Source organism: Spodoptera frugiperda, chromosome 11 (genome assembly GCF_023101765.2).
Source record: "Spodoptera frugiperda isolate SF20-4 chromosome 11, AGI-APGP_CSIRO_Sfru_2.0, whole genome shotgun sequence".
NCBI classification, from domain to species: domain Eukaryota; kingdom Metazoa; phylum Arthropoda; class Insecta; order Lepidoptera; family Noctuidae; genus Spodoptera; species Spodoptera frugiperda.
The window spans coordinates 6,174,232-6,199,369 of record NC_064222.1 but is presented as its reverse complement, the minus strand read 5'-3'; the positions used below and the strand labels follow the sequence as shown (position 1 = coordinate 6,199,369).

Below are 25,138 nucleotides of genomic sequence, written 5' to 3'. Positions count from 1 at the left end.
CGGGAAAAGTCTTTGGATGATTTTCCGCCCTCAAAAAGTTGCTAAAACTGATGCTGCTGTTGTCAGCAAACTTAAAATTAACAAAGCACAGCAAAAAATATTTAGCTACATTACAAGCAAGTCTCTTTTTCTTCTTTGTAGGTAGACTTAGTAAGTAATAATGCTCGTCGTTGGAAGCTGGTTCACCCTGAGATCCCACATCGCACGGGCAAAATCAACAACCTCAATAAGTTTGACGCATCCTTCTTCGGTGTACACTACGAACAGGCACACACTATGGATCCCATGTGAGAAGGCGTATGAAGCTATCATTGATGCTGGTGAGTTGAGATTTTGTTTAATTACTACATGCCAACTGCCTTTTTTTAATGAGACAAGCCCGCCACAACCTTCCAAACCACTGCAACTCCTGTAAGTCACGATTTACACTTGATACAACCATAAAAACACTGGAACACTGAAGTCCGGCGCGTCCCAGAGATATGAATGACTCTCTAGGATACCGCAACGAAATAAATCAGAAGATATTATTATTATAGGAGAAAAAAAAAATAATATGATAGTTTCCATACCAAGTGGCTCTTGTTAGACTACCTTAGCTATTAAATTGATTACACCGTTATAGATGTGAAATGTAAGATTCTAAAGCTAAAATTTTTTTGGTCCCAGGCATGAACCCTAAAGAACTCCGCGACAAAAAAGTCGGCGTGTTTATTGGAGCGTGCTTCTCAGAATCAGAGAAAATATGGTTCTACGAGAAAATGCAAATCAATAATCATGCTATTAGTGGGTAAGTTGATAACTTCTAGAAATAAATGACCTCACTAATAGTCCAGTTATTTGGTAGATAAAAAGGGGTTACCTGGAAAGATTTCCGGGAGATTTGAAAATTGTTGAATTTATAGATTTGGGTATGCTCTTTTCGAATTTCAACTTTGCCACCCTGTGTACAAACAACACACATTGTTTGTACACATGGTGGTGCAGATGAATAATACTTTGCAGCGCTCGTACGCCAAAAACTATTGATTTTATGAAAAATTATCAATACATAAATTGTAGGATATTTTTTTTCTAGTTTAATTTTGTAGACAAATATTTTTTCGTAAAATGCGTCGGAACCGAGATATTAATAAAAAACCGTTTTAAGGCGCCATTTTTTCAATATGGTTACACGAGGTTATACGGTTATACGAGGTGGCAAATCTTGAGGTTCTAATAATCTATAAATTCAACAATTTTCAAAACTCCCGGAAAACTTTCCAGGTAAAACTACCAAATGACTGGACTATAAGGAGAGAAATTGTAGCAGACATTCAGTAGACAATGAAATATTATACGAACGAAGTATATAATATTTCCCAAGCGTTGCACTTAACTTTGTACCTACACAACAGTTAAAAGTTAATATGTTTATCTAGCCTTTTTCCAATGGATGGCAAGCAAGGGTAACTCGCCGCTCGACCAGAAACAGACCGAGATCGGGTATCGCGTACGGCGCGTCGAGTTCCACACTTCCACGAGCCATCAAATCACCAAAGATGGGGTTCAGTAAGGCTGATGTCTGATCTGGAGCTCCGGACTACCTAACGGGTTTACTGGGGCTCTGGCTCGAAGAGCAGGAATAGGAAAAGGGTGTTTTTTAGTCAGTCAGCGTCTGACACTCCTTGTGGGCTCGCCTAAGGCGGAAAAAGTAATTGGATTTTGCCCGTCAAAAAATGCCTTTTTCTATTAAAGCTTTTTCTTTATTCCAGGTGTTCTCGAGCCATGTTGGCCAACCGCATCTCCTACTGGTTGGGAGTGACTGGTCCCTCCTATACTGTAGATACTGCCTGCTCCAGTTCCTTTTATGCACTGGTGCATGCCTATAGAGCCATTCGGGAAGGTTACTGTGATGCTGCCATTGTTGGGGGAAACAACTTGTGCCTCCATCCTTACGTGTCATTGCAGTTTGCCAGGTGAGAAAGAATAACACAAAACTTATGGATTAAGATTTTATCCAACCTACCCAAAACCTTAACATGCAAATAAATATTTTGAGTTTGAGTTTGAACTACATAGTTTAACAATAAGACATAGATCATGTTTTAGTCATGTAATAATTAATGATGATGGTTTTTTTTTTATTAAGAAATGATGTTCATATCATGAAGATCTTATTATAACTTTCGTCAGACATACTAAATTTATTATGATGATATCGGCTTACTCACGCAACTGTTTGACGAGGAACTCGACTAGTTTCACGTCAAGCTTATGTAAGACTCATACTAATGAGCAGCATTCCGCGACACACGACGAGGCGATTGCTACAGTAGTAGCCTCTATTATGGCTTGAAACTAGTCGAGTTCCTCGTTAAACAGTTAAAGCCGATGACATAATAATTAATCATGAAGATCGATATTTTATTCCGCGGAATTTATCTTAAAATGATGTATTCATTTTAGATTAGGAGTGTTGTCGCTTGACGGTGCTTGCAAGAGTTTCGACAATAGCGCTAATGGTTATGCTCGTTCCGAAGCGATAGTTGTCGTCTTATTGCAGAAAGCTAAGGATTCTAGGAGGTAATTCACTGCTGTTGTTGTGTTGATTTATGTGTCATTGTTACAGCGATCTACATAAAGTACGGTTTGATTATATTATTATTGTTCAAGAATATGGCCGTAAACAGGTCTTTAAAACTCATAAATTATGTTTGAATACCTGAAATAAAATTGAATCTTCATATTAACTCATTTAGAAATAAACATTCATTTTTAATTTAATTAAGTTTTATCCATCGTTCGTCATAACAGCATCAAGGTTTGAGTTTGATTTTTACGTCTCACATTCTTTTTTCTACCAGGGTTTATGCTCAGATAATTCACGGCAAGACTAACTGCGACGGTTACAAAGAGCAGGGCATCTCGTACCCGGCGAGTATTATTCAGAAGCAACTGTTGAAAGAGTTCTACGAGGAGTGCGCCATTCCTCCGTCCGTATTGGAGTATCTGGAGGCTCATGGCACAGGTATACTACTTATTGTTTTACTGACACAAGTGTTGTAAGCGGTAAGTGACTTCTACACTCACTTGACTGACTTGACTCCTACATTGACTGCACTGTTAGTGCGGTAACAGGGCAACCAACTGCCGCGCAACGTCAGCGGGTTTGATTCCGTACGGAGCTACTCTTTGTGTAATCCACAAATTGTTGTTTCGGGTCTGGGTGTCATGTGTATGTGAAGTTGTATGTTTGTAAATGCACCCACGATACAGGAGATAATCCTAGTGTGGGGCAAAGTTAAAAAAAATTACAAAATATACCCTAGGTTGCACCTACAACATTTCTCGGTTCTGATTAATTTTTTAAGCCCGATTTCCAAAATTGAGTCTAAGGACGAAAATCTTATCACAGGTACTAGGGTTGGTGATCCTCAAGAGTTGCAGGCTATTGACGAGATCTTCTGCACGGGCCGCAATGAACCACTACTGATTGGTTCCATCAAGTCTAACTTGGGGCATAGCGAGCCTGCCTCCGGTCTCTGCTCTATTGCTAAGGTATGAATTTGTTCATACTGCTTGTTTTGACATACATACATAAGCCTTTAGTAAATGGAGTTTCTTGTTCGTTCTTCTCCATAAGATTTTACATTTTGGAACGAGCCAATAGCTTCATTAGAGGACTGACCGACAGACAGACATATTGTTTTTTTTTATATATTGTAATATTTGTTTTGACGTTCAAAAGTGCCTTCCCGGTCTATTTGAAATAAATAATTTTGACTTTGACTTCGACTAAAAAATATACAACGTAATTTTTTCAGATGTGCATAGCTTACAATACTGGTTATATTCCTCCTAACATTCATTTTAAAACGCCCCGTGAAGGAGTAGCAGCGCTGGCTGAAAACAGGGTGTCAGTGGTGACTGAAAAGACACCCTGGGGCAGGGGCATGTCGGGAGTCAACAGTTTTGGATTCGGAGGAGCCAACGCTCACGCTCTGTTGAAGAATGTCGCCAGAGCAAAGGTAAGGAAATATATTTATGGACCTTTGTATTATTGTATAACAGACGAAATTATCATGCTTTCGTGTCATTTCTCTCTGGAGACCTGTAACACAGGTATTCCTAGTACAGACTCCAGTCCCAGTAATGTATTTTTCATTATGTGTAGAGAAAATAAACGTTTTTTTATTGTTTTATTATTATTTCTGGAAAACTATTTTATCAGATCAACAACGGTATACCATCAGACGACCTTCCCCGTCTCGCGTGCGTGTCAGGACGCACGGAGGCAGCAGTAGCCAGGATCCTGGATGACCTGGAGTCCAGGACAGTAGACGTTGATCTGATTCGTTTACTACACGCTATTCATGCTGACGACATAGCAGGACATGGTTTTAGAGGATACACTTTGTTGGGTGAGTTTTGTAAAAGGAGTATTATGGAATTTTAAACAGTGTCTGAAATGCCTTAGATTCGTGTGTGTGTGTGTGTTTACGATATTGTATATAAGCCTAGTCTAAACAATGCTTTAAAATGTCTAGTTAACTAATGATCTACTTCAACTATATAATTAAAATATCTCGTCAAGAGTATACTCGCTTTGCATCGACCGTCTGAAGAGTCAACAAATAATGATGTTCTAGGTTCAACCCCAACCAAAAGCGTGTCTCTAGCTCGTGAGATCCAATACTTCTCCGGAGTGCGTCGCCCAGTGTGGTTCGTGTACTCGGGTATGGGCTCCCAGTGGGCCGGTATGGCCAAGGAGCTCATGAGGATCCCCGTCTTTGCTGCTGCTATTGAGAAGTAAGTTGTTTCAGTTGTGGATTCTATAGCTAATCAAGAGTGGTTTTTTTATCGAACACACCGGTAAACGAGCCGACGTATCACCTTATAATAAGCAATAGCCGCCGCCCATAGACATCGGAAACACTACAGGCATTACAAGTGCGTTGCCGGCCTTTTGGGGTTATGGGGGTTAGGAATTTAAGGGTTGTTATGGTCTAAGAATAATTATTACCTAATGTCTTTTACTATCCTCCCAGGTGCCACAAAGCTCTAGAACCTAAAGGCATCAACCTGACGAAGATCGTCACTGAGAACGACCCCAAGATCTACGACAACATCCTCAACTCCTTCATTGGTATCGCCGCTGTACAGATCGGTCTCACCGATGTACTGAAGACTATTGGCATTGAACCTGACTACATTATTGGTAAGTTGTTAAGATTGTTAATATTCTTCATTCTTCTAAAAAACCTAATCGTAAGAAATTTAAAGAAAGTGGGAAGTCCGACTAACTGATGTGACATTCACATTTCTACATTGTGATTAAGACTAATGGTTTTCTTTGAATAGGTAACAATGTTGGTGAACTTGGTTGCGCATATGCAGATGGCTGTTTAACAGCAGAGGAAATGATGTCGTCCGCGTACAGCAAAGGCCTAGTTTACAATAAGAAGCCTTTCTTCAAAGACTCCATAGCTGACATCGGTATTAAACAGGTGCAATACTGTATTAAAATTTCATAATACTATTTTTATCTATGAGTTGCTTTTTAAGTCTTCTTCTTTAAAACAGGTTGTCAAAAATTTCAAACAACATTCAGGCAAGTGGGTGTCCTCTCCACTGCTACAGGCTCAATGTAAACATTCGAAAGCTTCTACTAAATGCCAGACAAACGGTTTTGAGGTGCGTGTTCAAGTCTTCGTTTCATTTATTTTTAAATAAATAACAAATCTTCAACTACAACTCTCTGAATTATGAATAGAGCCCAGTACTATTCGAGGAGACAGCTCGTCTGATCCACGCTAACGCGATCACCATCGAGATCGCCCCCCACGGCCTGCTGCAAGCTATCCTGCGCAGGTCTCTGAAGAAGGACGTCGTCAACGTCGCTCTGACACAGAAGGCCCACCCGGACAATGTCCAGGTTCTGTTCACTGCCTTCGGAAGGTAAGCCAACATCTTCTCTCCTCACATAAGTAAAGAAGAATTGTTCGGTTATTTTAAACGGTGTCTTTACTCCACAGGCTGTATGAGGCTGGTCTGAACCCACATCTAGCCAACATCTACCCACACGTGCCATTCCCCGTGTCACAGGGTACGCCTATGCTTGCCCATCTTGTCGAATGGGAACACGGTGAGAACTGGTAAGTCAACTCAATGCATGGATTGTTCAATAATGGAAATCTCTCCCAGAATCCTTTCATAACTGGTTTATATTTTGTTTTTAGGTTTGTACCATCATATAATGACCTGGATAAGATGAAAGTTGATGAGAGGACTGTTTGGAAGTCGATCGAGGATGATGAAACTGAGTACATGACTGGTCATGTTGTTGATGGCAAGTATAATAATTATTTTTAATAAATGCCAATAACCCCCTCACAATCTTTCCAATCCCCGATTCCTCAACAGCCCTCAAAATGCCGGCAACGCATTTGTAAAGCTCTAGTGTTCCAAGTGTTCAAGGTCGGCGGCAATTGCTTATCATCAGGTGATCTGCCCTTTTATGGATTTATTCCATAAAAAAAACAAAAACAATTGAAAAAATATAACCTACTAGCTGACCTGGCAAACTTCGCACCGCCACAAAATTTTTTTAGCCAAATAGGTCCAGCTGTTCTTCAGTTTTAAAGAACAGAAAAGAGTCAGAAAAGGGTAGTAAAGTAAGATAAAAATAGTCAGGGACTCAGATCAAATATTATTTGGACTTACCTACTCGCCCTTAGTCATGTATTGTTATTATTCAGTAGAACAAACCTGAAGAAAATATTTTATGTATCTTTTCCTACACAGGACGTAACTTATACCCTGCCACCGGTTACCTGCTCCTAGTATGGGAGACCCTTGGAATGATGATGGGAGAGCCATACACTGAAGTATCAGTAGTCTTCGAAAACGTTCGCTTCATGAGAGCCACCAATATCCCTAAGGAAGGTTCTCTGGAGTTCACCATTACCATTCACAAGAAAAGTGGGAACTTTGAGGTAAGATCTTGTTAGAGACCCTTTTTAAACCGCAAAGAAAAAAACACGACATTCATTTATATAATAACCTTCCCTAGATCTTTGAGAGTGGTGCTTCCATTGTGACTGGTCGTATCTACGCCAAGAAGAATGTCAGTCGAGAGTTTAGGGTACTCCCACACTCTCCAGAAGTTAGAAATCCTGCTTTCAAACATTTGCTGACTAAAGACTTCTACAAAGAACTGCGTCTCAGAGGATATCAATACAGGTGAGAAGAGAATAAAACGAAAAAAGTGAGATTCGTTCAAGTATTTATGGGTAAAAAAAACTGACAGCCTCGTTGGTCGAGTGGTTGTAAGTGCGACTGGCCGGACAAAGGGTCTCGGGTTCGATTCCTGGGTAGGGCAAAGTATTACTGGGCTTTTTTCGGTTAATCGAAAATTTCTCAGTCAGATATTGTACTCAGTATATGGCAATAGGCTCACCCTCTATTAGATGGGACTTGTAACACAAATTTAATGGTGAAAACTAGGTGTACATTATATACTATACTCTGCCTATCCCTTCAGGGATAAAAGGTGTGACGTTACATACAAAAATAAATAAATTCTACAGCGGCCTTTTCCGTGGCGTCCTCGGTTGCAACGTCAACGCTACCCGCGGTCGTATCGCTTGGTCTAACAACTGGGTCACCTTCATGGACTGCATGCTGCAAATGATGATGATCGGCCAAGACACCAGGGGTCTCTTCGTACCCACCAGGATTGAAAAACTCTCTATCGACGCCCCCATGCATTGTAATGCGATATCAAAAATGAATCCGGATTCAGACAGAAAGTCCTTTGAGGTTCGTGTGTACCCAGATGTCAACGTTATCAGGTGAGAAAATTCCTTAAAAATTCCCTACTTTAATAATATCTGCTTAAAACCTCCTAACAGAAGATTGTGTAGGACCTTAGTTACTGTTTTGTTCACTACAATTGAACTACTTATCTGCAGCTAATGTTGTATTTGGCTCAGATCTGGTGGTATCGAAATCCGGGGTCTTCATGCTACACCCATTACTAAAAGACAACCTCTAGGCGTACCCGTGTTTGAGAAATACGAGTTTATCCCCAACTTTGGAATATCTAAGATGAAGGTAAAGCAAATTACATACATAGAATTATTTGTTTATACAAATATGCTAATTTGCTAAACAAAATCAGTAAATCATTAGATGGGAGAGTAATTATTTACTAAACGAAATCAGTAAATCTCTAATCACTAGATTGGAGATATTCTTCGAGCGAACATCCAGCTGGTTCTTGAGAACATTCAAACACACAAAGTCAAAAGCATTGAGTTAGTCGACGAAGAATACAAGAAGAATGATCTGACGCCCATCTTAGAAAACATTGGCCAAATGCTCGGAGATCTGCCCTACATGCAGGCCGAACTATTGATGGTTTCCAAAGAGCCCATCGAGGTTCCTTACAACATTACCGTCATCGAAACTAGGAAACTAGTCGGAGAGAGTAACACAGCACTGTTTGTTGGTGCTAACCTACTTGGTAGACCTGAGGTACGTATAGAACCTTTTTTAATTGAAAATCATCCAATTGCTTGCCCCGCCTTTGGCGAGGCGAGAGGAGCGCCAGGCTCTTACTGACCGAAAACCACCGCGTTCCTACTTCTGCTTTTCTAGCCGGAGCCCCAGTAAACCCGTTAGGTGGTCCACAGCTTCGGACATATAGAACCTAAGTTGATAAGTTCGTATAGTTGAATGCTTGTTAATTATCTACCTCTTTTTCTAAATAGATTCTTCAACAAGCATCCAGTACCCTACGCGACAAGGCCTTTATAATCCTAATTCACCTAATTCACGGACAAATACGACATCGTAACTGTTTATGACACAGGCTTTGAATATATGGTACTTTTAAGAAACCGTGTAGAAGTGAGACCAGCCAAGTTCATTAGAATCTTAGCTGCTGATGATAGTTTCTCGTGGGTAGACAAAGTCAAGGAAGAACTCAATGAAGGCCAGAAAGTGGTACTTTACGCTCAAGATGAACCTATCAACGGTATCTTGGGATTAGTGAACTGTCTGAGAGCGGAACCTGGTGGTGAGATCGTGTACGGTCTCTTTATTTCTGACCCATTTGCTCCACCATTCAATCCTGATCTAGAGTTTTATGAAGAACAGCTGAAAAAGGATTTGGCTTTCAACGTATACAAGGATGTAAGTAATATATTTGCATAATTATTATTTTTCAACGATTTATATGAAAATGTTATGTATGTTCCTAATCCCTGCAGCCACGGATTGGAACAACCTGCCGGCTTCTATCTTTCGTGAGAAATACAACCCGGGTCTTTTCAAGGTCAGAGTAAATAGGTACTTTCTAAATTATTTTTTTCCCTAGGGCCAATGGGGCACTTACCGTCATCTTCTATTGGATGACTTAGATACAGTTTCCGCCCACCACGCCTATGTCAATGCCCTTACCATCGGAGATCTTTCCTCGCTGACATGGGTCGAAGGAACCATTAGGGACAACCATGTGTTCAAAGACAAAGAAAAAATGCTAATACACGTAAGGAACAACTAAGTTTTTCTTGAAACATCTTTTCTTGACTGCAAGATTGACGCGGTGGCTGAACAACCGGCTGCCACGTAACAGGTGACGGGTTCAATTCCTGCACGGAGCAACTCTTTGTATAATCTACAAATTGTTGTTTCGGGTCTGGTGATCGTGTGTATGTGAACTTGTATGTTTGACACATTACATTACATAGTGGGCGCGTACCCACGACACAGGAGAAAATCCTAATGTGGGGGAAAGTTTTTTTTTATATAAAATAATTATCTTTCATCATCAGGTGTACTGCGCTGCCTTAAACTTCCGTGATGTCATGACAGCCATTGGCCGTGTCACAGTCGATGCTATTGATAGCGGTCGTCTTGCACAGGAATGCGTTAAAGGCATTGAAGTAGTCGGAAAGACCGTCAAGTTAGTTTATGTTATTCTTTTTTATGATATAAGCCGGTAAACGAGCAGATGGATCACCTGATTGTAAGCAATCGCCGCCGTCCATGGATATCTAAAACACTAGAAGCGTTACAAGTGCGTTGCTGGTTTTTTGGGGTTAAGGATTTAAGGGTTGTAGGGGAATCGAGGAAATGGGAAGATTGGGAAGTAGGGTAATTGGGCCTTCGGTAACCTCACTTACACAACGAAACCCAACGCAAGCGTTGATATCACTCCAGTCGAGCCGGCCCATTCGTGCCGAAGCATGGCTGTCACATGTTATATTGATAAATTCTGTTCTTCCATTTTAGTTAATATTCTAAATACGTTAAAGCGTATTAACATTGATGTTAATTTGTATAGCGGTACTCGTGTGATGGGTATGGTCCGTAACCGTGGTATAGCGAACTTGGTTGAGGGAGACAGGCAGAGCCTGTGCCCCATCCCTGACGAGTGGACCTTCGAAGAAGCGGCTACTGTACCTGTCGCTTATGGAACTGTGTATTACGCTATGGTACGTGTACGCTATGCTATGTGTACAGTAATGTACTAAGTATTAAATGGGTAGTTCTTCGAAATTCGATTCTTCGACTGATTCATATGGCCAAAATTTAATTCCACTTTAAGATCTGTAACACGTGTTCATATGAAATTAGGTATACCAAATAACGTATATTCGAAAGAGGGACTCGTTTTTAAAAAATAGTTTTCGAGATATCGACGTTCGAATATTTTCTGCTCAGATGAATCAGAAATTGTTACAGATGAATCTGTTGAACAATTGAAAATTGTATGTAAATGAGCTTTGTATTTATTTTAATTTCAGGTTCTTTTAATTTCTTTTTAGCATACCACATTCGAGTACTTTCGCACTGAGAAGTCACGAGCATTCATCATCACACTTGCTCAGGGCGGATTAGCAATTTCAGACTCATATTAATTACATTCCTCAAAAAAAAGTTTTTAAATTATAGCTATAACCTTTATAGCTAAGTTAATTTAAAAATAAGACTAGTAAAAAAATGTACAGCAGAATCAATAATTTATTTTATGATTCATATGCGGTTTTGACCATACGAATCAGGCACAGATGTGTCAGGATTTTGCTTACAATGCATAACTCATCGTATATACAGACTTCATTCTTGTCATTTTTCTACACGAATGTATTAACCAAAAAGCTTCACACGAAACATAGATTGAAGTTTTAAAACTGTAAAGTAAATTTAAAAAAATAGGCATTGTAATTAGGATGCCATGTAAACCAAACACAGATGAATCAGATATTTACCTTAGTAACACCTGGATCTAAGCCACCCAGCCGCATGTCTGCCTCCTAGCTTGTCCGTTGCACGCCTGGTTTCCCTCCGCACAGGAAGCCAGACTCTCATTATTAATACCCGACCAAGTATGGTCATTCGCAGCTTACGCTATATTAATCAGTCAAATCAGTATTATACGCCGGACACTTCTTATTTATTTATTTATAATCATACTAACAAAGTTATAACGAATGCATATTTTTTTTTGAAGAGGACAACTCATCTCCTTTCGATGTAATTATAATTTATATTGAAGTATCAAAGGGAAAATGCGAAATCGACTACTTTGTTCCGGAAAATGGCAAACGGACACGCCATATGAATCAGAAGAACAAGCTTTAAAAAAAAATATTTTGTACCTAGACTGCAATTATCTAAAAAATATTATTTGTCCTAGGAACTGTTATAGCTAAACTATACTAAAAAAATATTACATGCCGTTTTGTTAGTTGGTTTCAAAAATATTCCCATAGACATCGAAAATTTTGTCTCTGAAGAACTACCCAAATAGACTTTCCGCATACTGCAGATCAAAATTTAAAAATATTGGTATATTTTTCACTCAAGTCGAAGTATTTAAAAAAAATCTGGTTCATTAAATGCTGTTTCAAACTTTGCAGACCAGAAAGGATAGTCGAAGGGAAATTAAAAACCTATACCTTTCTTTGCTATGTTTCCTCTTAGGTCATGTTTGGTGAGATGCAACGTGGAGAGTCCATCCTCATCCACGCAGGTTCCGGAGGAGTAGGTCAGGCCGCCATCAACGTGGCGCTCTACTACGGCTGCGAGGTCTTCACCACCGTCGGTACCGCGGAGAAGAGAGCCTTCATCAAGAAGCTGTTCCCACAACTTAAAGATAGTCACATCGGTAACTCTCGTGATACTTCTTTTGAAGACATGGTCAGACGCGAGACCAATGGTAAGGGTGTCGACATCGTGCTCAACTCCTTGTCTGATGATAAACTACAGGTTAGTTACTGTCGCATTGTTATTCGTAAGTAATAATCCTAGAACTGCATTTATAAAAGTTTATTATATAATGTTTTAATGGGAGGTGGTGCAGATAAACCCGTAGCAGATATTGGCAGATGTATAATATACCATATCTGTATAGTCCTCTTAAGTTCTTATTCATCATCATCATCAGCCTGTTCTCGTCCACTGCTGGACATAGGCCTTTCCAATGGCACGCCACTGAGCTCGATCTTCAATTCTACACATCCAACCACTACACTTAAGCTCCTTTTGTTTGTGTAAATTGTGCAGGCCTCCGTCCGCTGCCTGGCGTTTAGAGGTCGTTTCCTCGAGATCGGCAAGTTCGACATCAGTAGCAACACTGCCATCGCCTTGTACTTCAGATCAAAGGAAATCAGCTTCTTTGGTGTCATGTTGAACTATATTTTCGAGCAGGACGTCAAAGTCAGAAAGGTCAGTTACTCTAAATCGTATATTACAGAGACTAACGGTGCTTTTCCACCAGAGATGTGCTATGTAGCTATGCTACGAAGATGTAATAAGCTAAGCTGTGAAACTATATGTTTGTTGTCATTGATACTAAGCTATAGCTGTGCGAGGAAGATGTGCAGCTCGAGTATACGATGTATCGGTCATCTAGTTAATTTAAACTCAATTACTTTTATTCTGCCTTTTTATTTTAAACAAGCATAATATAGCTCTAACTGCTAATAAAAATCATTTGCTAAGACTGTACTATATACGTATATCTGTGAAAAATGGACTACATAATGAATTCTAATCATCCAGAGTGTATATTTAATTTGGTTATTTAGCGCTTGCAAGATCTACTCCTGAACGGTATTGAAAATGGCGCCGTCAAACCACTGACTTACTGCACGTTTAAGGCCAACGAAGTGGAAAATGCCTTCCGTTACATGGCTGCCGGTAAACACATTGGAAAGGTAAGTGTACATATATTGATACAGAAATTGGATTTTCATTATTCGTATTCTTTTTTACTCCTTTATCCGCAAGTTCTTTTCTATAAAATTTCATTGTTTGTTCTATCGATGCTATTTGATTGAAATAATCTGATATTTGATCATGTTTTTTGTGTCTTTCCAGGTGATCGTTAAAATCCGTGAAGAAGAACGCGGTGATGGTCCTGTTAGACCAGTCCCAACACCTATTGATGCTGTACCTAGGTACAACATTACAGTAGTAATAGTGTGATTAACATATTGTTTTATTGTATTAATCGACGATAGGCGATGATATAAAGATCGGCACATGTCGCTATGCTTCTACGCAAGCGTCTAGTGGTCATCAAACGGGGAAGTGGATTAGGGATGTGGCGATGCCACTAGTGTTGCTCGCGTGCGTTTGACACAAACCATAATCAAGCTGCCACGTTGCAATTTTAAATTCAGTTTAACTATGTCTATTCCTTATAGGTTATAATTTTGCCATTCCAAATTCTTCTTTATTCCAACGTACTAACGTCTCTTTCACCAGGTATATATGTCATGAAGACCACGTGTATGTATTGGTAGGTGGTCTCGGAGGCTTCGGGCTGGAGCTGGCTGACTGGCTCATCATTAGAGGCGCAAGAAAGATTTTGCTGAACTCTCGCAGAGGTATCACCAACGGATACCAGTCATCGCGATTGAGGTATATGCCTTTCTAATGGATCGAGCTCCAAAATGGGTGTATTCATGTGATCACTCTGGCGTTTTTCATATATTTAATGATAATTACGTATCTCACTGAAAATAATGATATTTATTTTTTTGTTTTCAATTACCCAAATCTATTTTACTTTTACTCAAAGTAATTTAGATTATGTTAAAACGAGTTTACCCCAGAACAACTAATAATCTATTGGTCATTATTTAGGACCTGGGCAACATACAGTGCTGACGTCAAGATTTCGACCCATGACGTCACCACTGAGTCTGGATGCGAGGATATGCTTAAGATGGCGCTCAATATGGGACCTGTGCACACTATCTTCAACTTGGCTGTTGTCCTTAGTGACTCTATCTTCGAAAACCAAACTCCAGAAAGCTTTAAAATATCGTTCTCACCAAAGGGGCTTGGTACCATACATTTGGATAAACTGTCGAGGAAATTGTGTCCAGACTTAGAGTGAGTATCAAGTCAGTATCTATAGATTCATTCAGGGTTTGTATAACGTAATAATAACCCATTGATGATGATGATATTATAAATGTATGGTATTATCTTCAAATTTTTTTAAAGGGGTGTCAAATCATCCAATGATTTCTCCCGCCTTGGGTGAGGCGAGAGGGAGTGTCAGACTCTTACTGACTAAACACCCCGTTCCTGCTCCCGCTTTTTGGACCGGAGCCCTAGTAAACCCACTAGGTAGTCCACAGCTCCGGATATTATCTTCAGATAGTTCCTCAATAAAAATCTCACCACGAACAGCGTAATATATCCCATTTTCTGACCCTAGAGATTTTGTGATCTTCTCATCTGTATCCTGTGGTCGTGGTAATGCTGGTCAGACCAACTATGGCTACTCTAACTCCGTGATGGAGAGGATCTGTGAAGATAGGAAGAGTGCTGGCTTCCCAGCCCTGGCTGTGCAGTGGGGAGCTATTGCAGATGTTGGTAACCGATTTATGAAGCGATTCATCCGAGCTTGAAAAATTTTTATTCTTAAATTGTCTTTAATAGCTACGGTTGAACTTTGAGCAAATACAAGGAAATAATCGAACTTTTAAAGTATTCCAAAAATGTTTTGCGTATTAATCCACTGATCAAAAATTTAAGTGATTAAAAGGACACAATCAGAAACAAGTATAAGTTACGGAACGTTGCTTTCCAAAGGATTTAAAGATCAAATCCTACAGGTAGGTTTGGTAGCCGACTTACAAGAGGAAGACATTCAACTTGAGATTGCCGGTACCCTGCAGCAGAGGATATCTTCCTGCTTGAGTGTTCTCGACAAGCTCATGAAGCAGGATGCTCCTATCGTGTCTTCCATCGTGGTAGCTGAGAAGAAGGCTGGAGCCGAAGGATGTACCAATGCAGTAGATGCAGTGGCACAAATTTTGGGTAAGACTGAGTTTCCCCATCAATATGGGGTGGATGTAATGGTGGGGTGGATGGATGGAGATGGTGGATGTAATTGTTGATAAGTTAGTGTAAAGTTCTAAATACTAAATCATTATTCATACTACATCAGAACCTTAATTAGTAGTGCTATGGATAGCTTCCCTACTGTCGATACATCGTAAACTAGAGCTGCGCATCTTCCTCACACGGCTACATAGCTTAGTATCAATGGAAACGGTCACATAGTTTCACAGCTTAGCTATTACATATTTGTAGCATAGCTACATAGCACATCTCTGGTGGGAATTCACCCTGAAAGGCTTAAAAATAAATATACACTTTTGCCTACACTTTAAGAGAAGAACCGGTAACGATTCTATGTTTCTTGATTCGCCAGGTATCAAAGATTTGAAGACGGTATCACAACAAAGCTCTCTGGCTGAGTTGGGTATGGACAGCATGATGGCTTTAGAGATCAATCAGACTTTGGAGAGAGAATTCGAGATATTCCTAACAGCCCAAGATATTAGAACCCTGACATTTACGAGGTAATTCTATAACAAAAACATTCGGATGTTTTTTTTTTATAAATATGATGATTGTAATTGTAAAAGGCCAGGAGTCCATTGTAGGCGTATAATGCCGCTTCTGCCGTGCAACTTGCACCGTTGAAGTTCATGGAAGACATACGTCACTCATAGATGGGCCATAACAGGCGTTGTACCATGGGGGCTCCGGAGTAGGTCTAATTAGAGGTTGTCGGTGAACCTTTATAGGTGCTGAATGGCCGCCAGGTGGTTTAGTGTGGTAAAAAGTTCACATTTCCTAGCCTTTTCCCAAAAAAAATTTTGGTGCCTTTATAAAGGTTTCCCCCGTAATAAAAAAGACCGTCGTCGCTTATCATCAGGCGAGATAGCTAAACGCCAAACAATAAAAAACACCTTGTGAAAATTCAGCTGCTAGCTATTCAAACAGTACAGTTAAATTAACTTATGTTTTAAATTATCATATTATTGCACCAATATAACAGCTACAGCTACCATGTTTCTAGGCAAGAATTCATTAGTTTCTTCTTCCAGACTAGCAGAGCTTACAGAACGACATGAAGCTTCATCCTCTGCATCAGCATCTAACCCTACTAACCTGGAAGGCGTTGGTCTTCGTGTGTTGATGAGGAACTTTGGAGATAAGAAAACCGCTTCAGAACCTTATGTGTATATGCCTACCATGGTCAGCGATGGAATCGAGGCGAGTGTATATTTTATGGCGATGATGATGAGATAAACTAACCGTTTTTAAACTGACATGGTCACTAACACTAGTATTAGAACTCGAAACGGGATATTTACTATGTTTTTCTATTTCTATAAAAAGTCAAAGTTTCTATGAAAAAGTGCAGAAATATCGGAAACTCATAGAAATAGAAAAACATGGTAAATATCCCGTTTCAATTTCCTATGATACTGATGATGAGATAGGTTCAAAATATCATCTTTTACTAGTAATGTATTGTGCTTTGATTTTGTCAGGATGAGGGACTAGAGACTACCCACGCTATGGACCGCGTGATGTTCATGCTGCCAGGGATAGAAGGCTATGCAGCAACGCTGGAGCAGCTCTGTAGAGGACTAGAGATCAAAGCTTGTGTGCTACAGCTCGGTGTGGACCACAAGAATGAGAACATGGACCAGATGGTCAACAGGTTATACAAGGTGAATACGTTAACGCGTGCTATTGCTGTTTGAAGTTATTTATGATTTACACAAATATTGTTCAAACTGCTTCTTGCATCGTATCGTCACGATTTTTTATCCCCGAAGAGGTAGGCAGAGGTGAAGTGCACATTACAGCACGTATATAATATGTACACCAACTTTTCACCATTTGTGAAAAACCGAAAAACTACGGTCAGAAATTCTTTGCCTGACCGGGAATCAAAACCAAGACCTCTGAAGAAGCTTGGCAGGGGATCTTGAAGACCACTCGAACAATGAGGCAGTCACTTTCTTCTTACATTTTACTAATTTTATTTTTCTACAGACGGTGATCTCAAAGCTAGTGCCTGGTGCTCCATTCTGGCTTCTGGGATACAGTTACGGTTCTCTCCTCACTTTGGAGCTGGCTTCGAGGCTGGAAAAGCAGGTGAGAAGACCAAAATGATTCATATTCACAAGAATGTGCATCAAGTACTAAGACTACTGTTGTATTATTTCTAGGTTTCAGAGGAACTATTTTCTGTCTGGACGGTGCCCCTGACTTCCTCTACGCTATAATTTCGAAGACCATGAACATTAACAATGACTTCCAACTGCAGAACAGCTTGCTATGTCAGGCTGTGAGTATTGTTGCCCCTACCCTAGATGTTGCCAACGAGGTTACGGACAAACTCAATGAAATCGAGTCTTATGAAGAAAGAATTGCTTTGGCGGTCAAAATGACACCGATACAGAACAAATATTCAGACGAGTTCTTCGCGAACATCGCTAGAGCTTGCTTCGACAGGCTGAAGACCATCCTGGACTTCGACCCGAAGGCCTTCAGGAAGCTACAGTCCCCCGTCATCCTCCTTCGTCCCAAGGAGAACCCGTCCTTCGTAGCGGTAGAAGAGAACTACGGACTCGACAAGTACACGGAGAACAGTGTCACCGTGCACTTCCTGGAGGGGAACCACGTGTCCATCATCGAGAACAAGGACTGTGCCAACATCATCAACAGAGTCTTGGTCGAAAACAATGAGAAGAGAAGCTAATAACTCAATATCTTCAATATTGTATGTAAGCAGAACTTGTAGACGACTTCAATAAAAAAATATTTTGTAATGAAATTTTAAATCATTAAAAATTACAATCTAACTATAAAACGTGTTGAAGATCTCCTATTAAATTGTTAAATATAACCTATTTATTAGTAGTTAATTAAATGATAGTCTTAAGATTTGTCTGCGGATGGCGAGCAAGGGTAGCTCGTCGCCCGACCAGAACCAGACCCGTGCAGACGGCGCGGTGCGTTCCACTCGCGCCTTATAGAGCCATCAGACCACTACAGATGGGGCATGGGATTCACACAAATAATTAAATAGTATAATAGTTTTAAATACAACTTAATAAATATTCGTTTACTGTGTCTTGTTATTTTATTTTATTACCTACTTGTATCAAAAATGTATACATATTCATATTATTATTATACCAACGTACCAATTTTTGGAGTAATAATTTATACAGCGGTTAAGTCGAAGTAAAATATTAAAATGCAATCCGAAACATTATAGAATAGCAATAATACATTGGAATAATAATACTATCCTATTTTGTAGGAGTACAATAATAGTCAAGACTATTATATGTTTTTTTTTAATCTTTATTAAATACATATGTTGGAGGGTTTAATCACACAATGATTATGTCACCCTCATAGGAACTTTAACAAAATATATAACTTAATTTCTATTAATCAAAATATTTTTAACTAATAAATACACTTTTTTAGCTATGTCTGATAGGTACAGACAAAACACTATTAAATTTGCCAACATTATAATTTAATTTAGGAAAAATTTGTTTTCTTTCGACTTCGCCCCGAACACATTCCGACAGAATATGGTGCACATCTTCAACTATATTATACACTGCACAGTCAGGCGACTCGACTTTGCCCATTAGATATGCAAAACCATTGGTCGGAATATGTCCTGAGCGAAGCCTTAAAGCTGTGACTATTTCAGATCTGCTCATATTGGCTTGATCTATCCACGGAAAGCGGTGGATGTTTGGTTGGATCGTTTTATACCAGATCCCTTTACTTAACGATCTTTGGTCGAAGTATTCGGTCCACAATTTTACACACTGGTTTTTAATAATATATAACAGATCGGAGAAATATGGTAAACAATCCACATCAATACCATCTGCTATAGCTTCCTTCGCTAACTGGTCAACTCTCTCATTTTCAATCAAGCCAATATGAGCTGGTACCCACTGGAGAACAATATTTTTATTCCTATCCACAAGTTCACACAAAGATTGAAGAATCGTGTAGGCTATCGGTGCACCTCGAAAGTTCGAGGTACATCGAGCTAGATGTTGGAGTGCGCTCTTCGAATGCGTGAACACGACGTAATTACCGCTTTCAAGGGAGTTAATATATGACAAAGCTTCTGCTATTGCAATAAGTTCAGCGTACATAATATTAATGTTACATTTTATTTTTAACTTAATGTGGGTATTCGAATGCGGATCAAAGAACGCTGCTCCTACTCCACTTCCATCTTTTGAACCATCAGTAAAGATCATACCATAATTAATATAATTTTGATTAATATACTGCGTACACATTCGATGAAGATTATAGGAATTATAACATCTTTTTGATTTGTCTACAGATTCAATCTTTAGTCTAATAATATTAGATAAATCCACATTGCTGACCCAAGTGTTTAAAGAAAACATTTCTAATTTTGGACTTACATAAATCGCCTTCGTCTTAAGGAATTGATGAACAGTTATCAACAAAGGTTTTTTCTTCCGATACCAATATGAATTATTATCATTAATAATATCACTCAAATTATCTAACAAAGAAATAACTGCATCACGGGTGTAAGATTTTGATTTAAGCCAATACTTTCCTGCTAAATAATACCTACGGATGTGCAATGGTTGAAGATAAAGTTCATTTTCCATGATATGTATAGGAGTGGTTTTAACGAAATCACCGATAAGTCTCATGATTACGTTTTGCACTTTAATCAATTTACTTAAATGCGTATCACTAGCATCGTCATAAAGGAAACTAGCGTAATCTATCCTACTTCGTATTAGAGATATATATAAGCGTCTTAAATGCACCGGATGTACTCCCCAATTAGAACCTACAAGAAATTTGAAAATATTAACATGTTTCAAAATTTTGTCTCTAATTTCATTAATGTGTCTAGACCATCTTAGAGATCGGTCAAGCCACAGGCCTAAGTATTTTATATTGTCTACCACTGGCAATAACATATTTTTAACTTTAATTTCTGCTAATCTTTCCTAAAAACCCTTCTAAAAATGCAAATATTACTTTTTGACGTAGAAATTTCTAATCCTAGACCTGAAAGTATATTTGTAAACTGATCTAAGGCTAATTGTAAATTACAAGCTGTTTCTGAAATATTACTGCCGGTGATATACAAAACAAAATCATCAGCATATTGTGATATATTTACGAGACTTATATCCTTGCACAAAGAAAATGTGGCATGGCAATGTTAAACAATAGAGGCGACAGTGGGTCACCCTGTGCCAATCCCCGAACCGCCCTACGGCCCAACAACACATCGTTTACATTAATCTTAAGATTTCTTTCTTTTAAATAGTTCCAAATATATCTACACATTTTATCTCCTACGCCTAGTCGATCCATTATTTGTAACAGGGAGCTAATGTCGATGTTATTATATGCGTCCTTAATGTCTATAAAACATCCAATCGTTGACTGTTTTCTTGCAAAACCTATTTGTATTTTCAATAATAGTTTGCTTAAATTATCTATTGTTGAGCGACACCTTCTAAATCCGGTTGTGTCATCAGATAAAATGCTGTGTTTTTCAACAAACCACTCTAACCTTCTCATTAGAATGGTATGAAAAACTTTACAGATGCAAGAGATCATCGAGATTGGTCGCAACGAAGAAAGACTGTTGGGATCGCGGCCGGGTTTTGGTATTGGCACCACCGTAACATCACGCCATTGTTTGGGCACAAAACCTGTCAAATAGATTTGATTATAAAAATAGAGTAATATTTGTTTTCCATTATCTGGAAGATTTTTAATCATTGAGTATGAAATATTATCATGACCTGGTGAAGTATCTTTAGATCTAATGGCTTTATCTAGTTCCTGTTTTGTAATAATAACATCTAATGTAGGATTCCGAGAATAAAAAGACGGATCTAATGGATTTACAAAATCCGGCGCTAAACTATGAAGCAACTGATTGACTTTATTTGTATCTACATATTCTTTTCGAGATTTGTATCCTTTCAACCATTTCATTTTTGACCAAACTACATTTGGAGAAGTTGCTTCGTCTAAAGCGGAACAAACGGATTGCCACGCTTTGTTTTTAGCATTACGAATTAATTTTTGTGAGATACTAATATTTCGTTGCAATACTTCAAGATTCCGCGGAGTTGGGTTCCTCCTAAAGTTTGATAAAGCTAACCGGCGTTCAGCTACACATTTCGACAAGTTTGCATTCCAGTACGGTTTGGGAGAAAAGGTTGAGTTCGGGTTTTCGCAAATTTTGATAAAAGGGATACATATGTCTGCTGCCATATTAATATTCTCAATGAAAAGATCATAACTAAGTTGTAAACTTTCCGAATATTTAAATTCATTAAAAAGATTTAATAGTATGTATTTATACGCATCCCAGTCCGCGTTTTTGAAATTTCTACGTAACGTACTTTTCGCTAAGCATTCAATATAGGAAGACATTTTAGGTGCTCCGTTGTTCAGAATAATAAATGGGTGGTGTATTAAAGCGTCGAAAATCTGATTACCCCTACTATCCGATTTAGACGACCAGTTTTTATGATGTCCGTTGAAATCGCCCAATACTAATGTGTTCTTCGGCATAATAGAGAATATTTCATCCCAGTCATTCTGACTGGTAGACACTGACGGGGGACAATAAACTGAAACTACATTGGTGATATCTTGACAGTTAAATAATTTGACACTAATAATTTCTATCCCTGAGTTTCTAATTTGAAGACTTTGTAACTGGGCTTTTATTGACATATGAGTGAGTATAGCTACGCCTCCATAACCATCATCCCTATCTTTACGAAATACATTGTAACCGTTTACCTTAAGCAAACTCTCCGGTTCTAACCATATTTCACTTAACGCAGCAATGTGGATCTTTTCTTGTAACAATAGATTTTCAAATAGCAACACTTTAGGCCTTAAACTTTGACAATTCCATTGGATAATATTGATCTTTAACTTTTGATGACTTTTAGCCATTAACAAATTCAAAAAGATTTTTAACTATAGGCCAGTCTGCAATGTTATCCGCAACAACTAAAATTACCCATTCAACACAACATTTAATCATCCTAAAAAACTTAGTTTGATATGAATCACTTTTTAAAAATAAAATCTCCTTTAGTCTAAACAATAATTCATGAAAATGTATTTCTCTATGTTTTTTTCTTCTTTAGTTGTATCTTTAGGGAGGTTGACGGGTTTTTGACTATTTACAGGAGACTCCGCTTGAAAATTAAATTCTGGTATCTCTGATTTAACCGGCTTTTTAGAACTTTTGGCTATGTATTTTGGAGATTCTTCTTTATGAATTTCAACAGTTGCTTTAGATTTAACAACATCCGCAAATGATAGTGTACTGCGGTAATCAGGTTGAAAATTTTGCTGAGTATTTGATACGGTTTGAATGTCTACATCATCTGGTTCCTTTTCTTTCATGACTGACATGGTCGGTCTGACAGGAGGCACGTACATTGTAAGGGCTCTTCGATAAGTACAATTAAATTCAGCCATAAGTTCTCTGATCCTCTTTTCCTTCAAGAAACCAGGGCATATTTTCGTCATAGCCGTATATGCTTTCCTTTGCAATTTACACATTTAAAATTTTCAGTAACACAATTCTCATGATTATCGCCACATTTCGGACAAACTATTTTCGACGAACATGTTTTTAATGAGTGTCCGAATTTCCAACATCTTGTACATTGTGTAACTGGGAATATGTAAGGATCCACCTTTATTCTTAGTTCATCGACGTAAATGTAAGCGGGAATATTCGTTCCTTTAAAACAAAGTCGAACAGCTTCGCTCTGTAACCATCGCTCATCCGAATCCTTGATTCTATTACGTCTGTTAAGTCGAAGAGCTGACACCAACTGTATGTCATTCGGACAAGTAATACTTTTTAGTATTTCGGCTTCAGAAATATCCATATCGACATCTTTTATTACTCCGTATGAGTAACTTTTCTCCATAGCCCTATGAATTCTCCATCCTTTCTCAATAAAAGTTTTACACTGCTCAAACTTTATTGCGCTCAACTCATTACTAAATTCAACTCGTACCTTGAACTGGTTTATATACTTAACTTTTATAATATCTTTTATGTCTTCCTGTTTAAAGAGTTTCGCTAACGCGAATTGTTTAGGTAACTGTTCATTCCATGAAATATACAATTCAATTTTATCTTGTTCTTTCATCTTCTTTCCCTTTCTTTGTACTCGCCATTCTGTATCAGTCTCTTCTTCTGTATCGGATCTAACTCGCTTCCCGGATTTTGTATCGTTACTCATCTCAAAGTTCATCTCCTCCTCTTCATGATATTGTTCTATAATTTCGTTAATATCATTCTCACTAAGTGAATTGTAGCTCGATCCGTTGGTAAGGCATATACTTTCACTACTTATTTGTTTATTATTATCCGCCATCGTTTATAATATGAGTTACGAGATTACTCATAGTAATGTACTCGTCGACCAAGCGCCAACGGTCACCGGGTCGGTCACCGGGCGCAACGAACACAATACCGACGTCAGCTAATTAGCACAAAATAAGAAATACGCCTTCTAGGTACGAATCCCGTAACTTTCATAAAAATAACCTCAACAAACACGCTCGTTTGACATTGACGTTATGACTATTATATGTTAATAAATGGTAATAATACCTGTATATAGGTATACTGATAATATTACATTTGCTTGAATTTAAACTTCTACTTTAATTTTATTGAAACTGTTAAAGATCTTGATCTTCTCGCCTCATACCAGTTAAGTCAGAAGGAAGATCATACGATTAACTTTTGTGAATTTATAGTCTACATATACTTACATCACTGAATTAAAAATGAATGGAGAGTGATATTTTTTGAGGAGGCAAACCCATCCAATATCCTCTCCCGCCTTGGGTGAAACAAGGCGAAGCGAGGGACTGTCAGACTCTTACATACTAAAAACCACCCTGTTCCTTCTCCTGCTCTTCAAGCCAAAGCCCCGGTAACACGTTAATTTCAAGTCGAGCATCAGCCTTACTGGGCTATATCTATGGTGGCTGATTGGGGCGCGGTGGAACGCGACGCTTCGTAGCCACGGGTCTGGTTCTGGTCGGATGGCGAGCTACCGTCCTCGCCATCCGCAGAACCGCATTTACGGTGGCCAGAGATCGTCACGTGATCCTCAATTCTGAGATGGTGCTACAAGAGTATGATTGCTCCGCAGAAAGGAATGGAGAGTGATAAAGGCTATTTTTGTTTTTGAATACGTGGACAAAGCCGCTGGCGGATGGCTAATTATTGTAAATCAATTGCAGTTTTCAAATAGTTTTATTACATAGAGCGGCAAATGTGCAGACAAATCACCTGGTGGTTAGTAATCGGTGTCTCCCGCAACACTAGAGGAATTACAAACGCAGTACCAACCTTTTAGGGATTTGAAAACTTGAGGAGAGGGGCAATCCTTGCAGTAACATCAAGCACACGGTGAAACTCTACGCATGTATTATTTCACACCAGCTATCCGTGAGGTCATGGTATCCACTCCGGTTGAACAGGTCTACTCGTGCCGAAGCATTGAACTCTCACGTGTAAAAAACATTGATGGTTTAATTAAAATGAATGGCATTTGTTAGTGAAAGTTTATTATTACCGTTATGGAAATATCTAGGAACGTGTCCAAGGAAAATACATTTACCTTTGAAGGTGGATTTCTTTTTTAAATAGTTTTGAAATAAAAAAGATTACTAAACAATCAATATACTAGTTAAGATCAAC

At 38.8% G+C, this 25,138-nt stretch overlaps 2 protein-coding genes across 2 annotated transcripts; one reads left to right on the top strand and one right to left on the bottom strand.

The window, feature by feature from the left end:
- Positions 1–1,435: 1,435 nt before the first annotated feature.
- LOC118274989 (fatty acid synthase-like) lies at positions 1,436–18,248 on the top strand. The gene is given in 37 exon segments (XM_050697113.1): positions 1,436–1,551; positions 1,755–1,958; positions 2,449–2,565; positions 2,847–3,010; positions 3,398–3,540; positions 3,807–4,010; positions 4,214–4,403; positions 4,632–4,791; positions 5,031–5,200; positions 5,344–5,489; positions 5,566–5,676; positions 5,756–5,940; positions 6,018–6,137; positions 6,222–6,331; positions 6,787–6,977; positions 7,055–7,224; positions 7,572–7,835; positions 7,977–8,097; positions 8,227–8,520; positions 8,757–8,815; positions 8,817–9,180; positions 9,365–9,535; positions 9,822–9,952; positions 10,334–10,484; positions 11,977–12,261; positions 12,559–12,720; positions 13,083–13,211; positions 13,375–13,454; positions 13,765–13,920; positions 14,146–14,397; positions 14,729–14,882; positions 15,129–15,333; positions 15,731–15,881; positions 16,413–16,581; positions 16,869–17,045; positions 17,374–17,475; positions 17,528–18,248. Coding segments are annotated over 37 exon segments (6,633 nt in total). The 3' UTR covers positions 18,083–18,248.
- A 4,683-nt stretch (positions 18,249–22,931) lies between these two features.
- Positions 22,932–23,798, bottom strand: LOC118265347 (uncharacterized). Its single transcript, XM_035578178.2, has one exon. It carries the CDS (start codon positions 23,796–23,798, stop codon positions 22,932–22,934), a length of 867 nt encoding a protein of 288 aa, XP_035434071.2.
- Positions 23,799–25,138: the final 1,340 nt, after the last annotated feature.

Bases quoted from the DNA above. Each gene is read 5' to 3' on its own strand.
- LOC118265347 (XM_035578178.2), bottom strand. From the start codon at position 23,798: ATGGCGGATAATAATAAACAAATAAGTAGTGAAAGTATATGCCTTACC.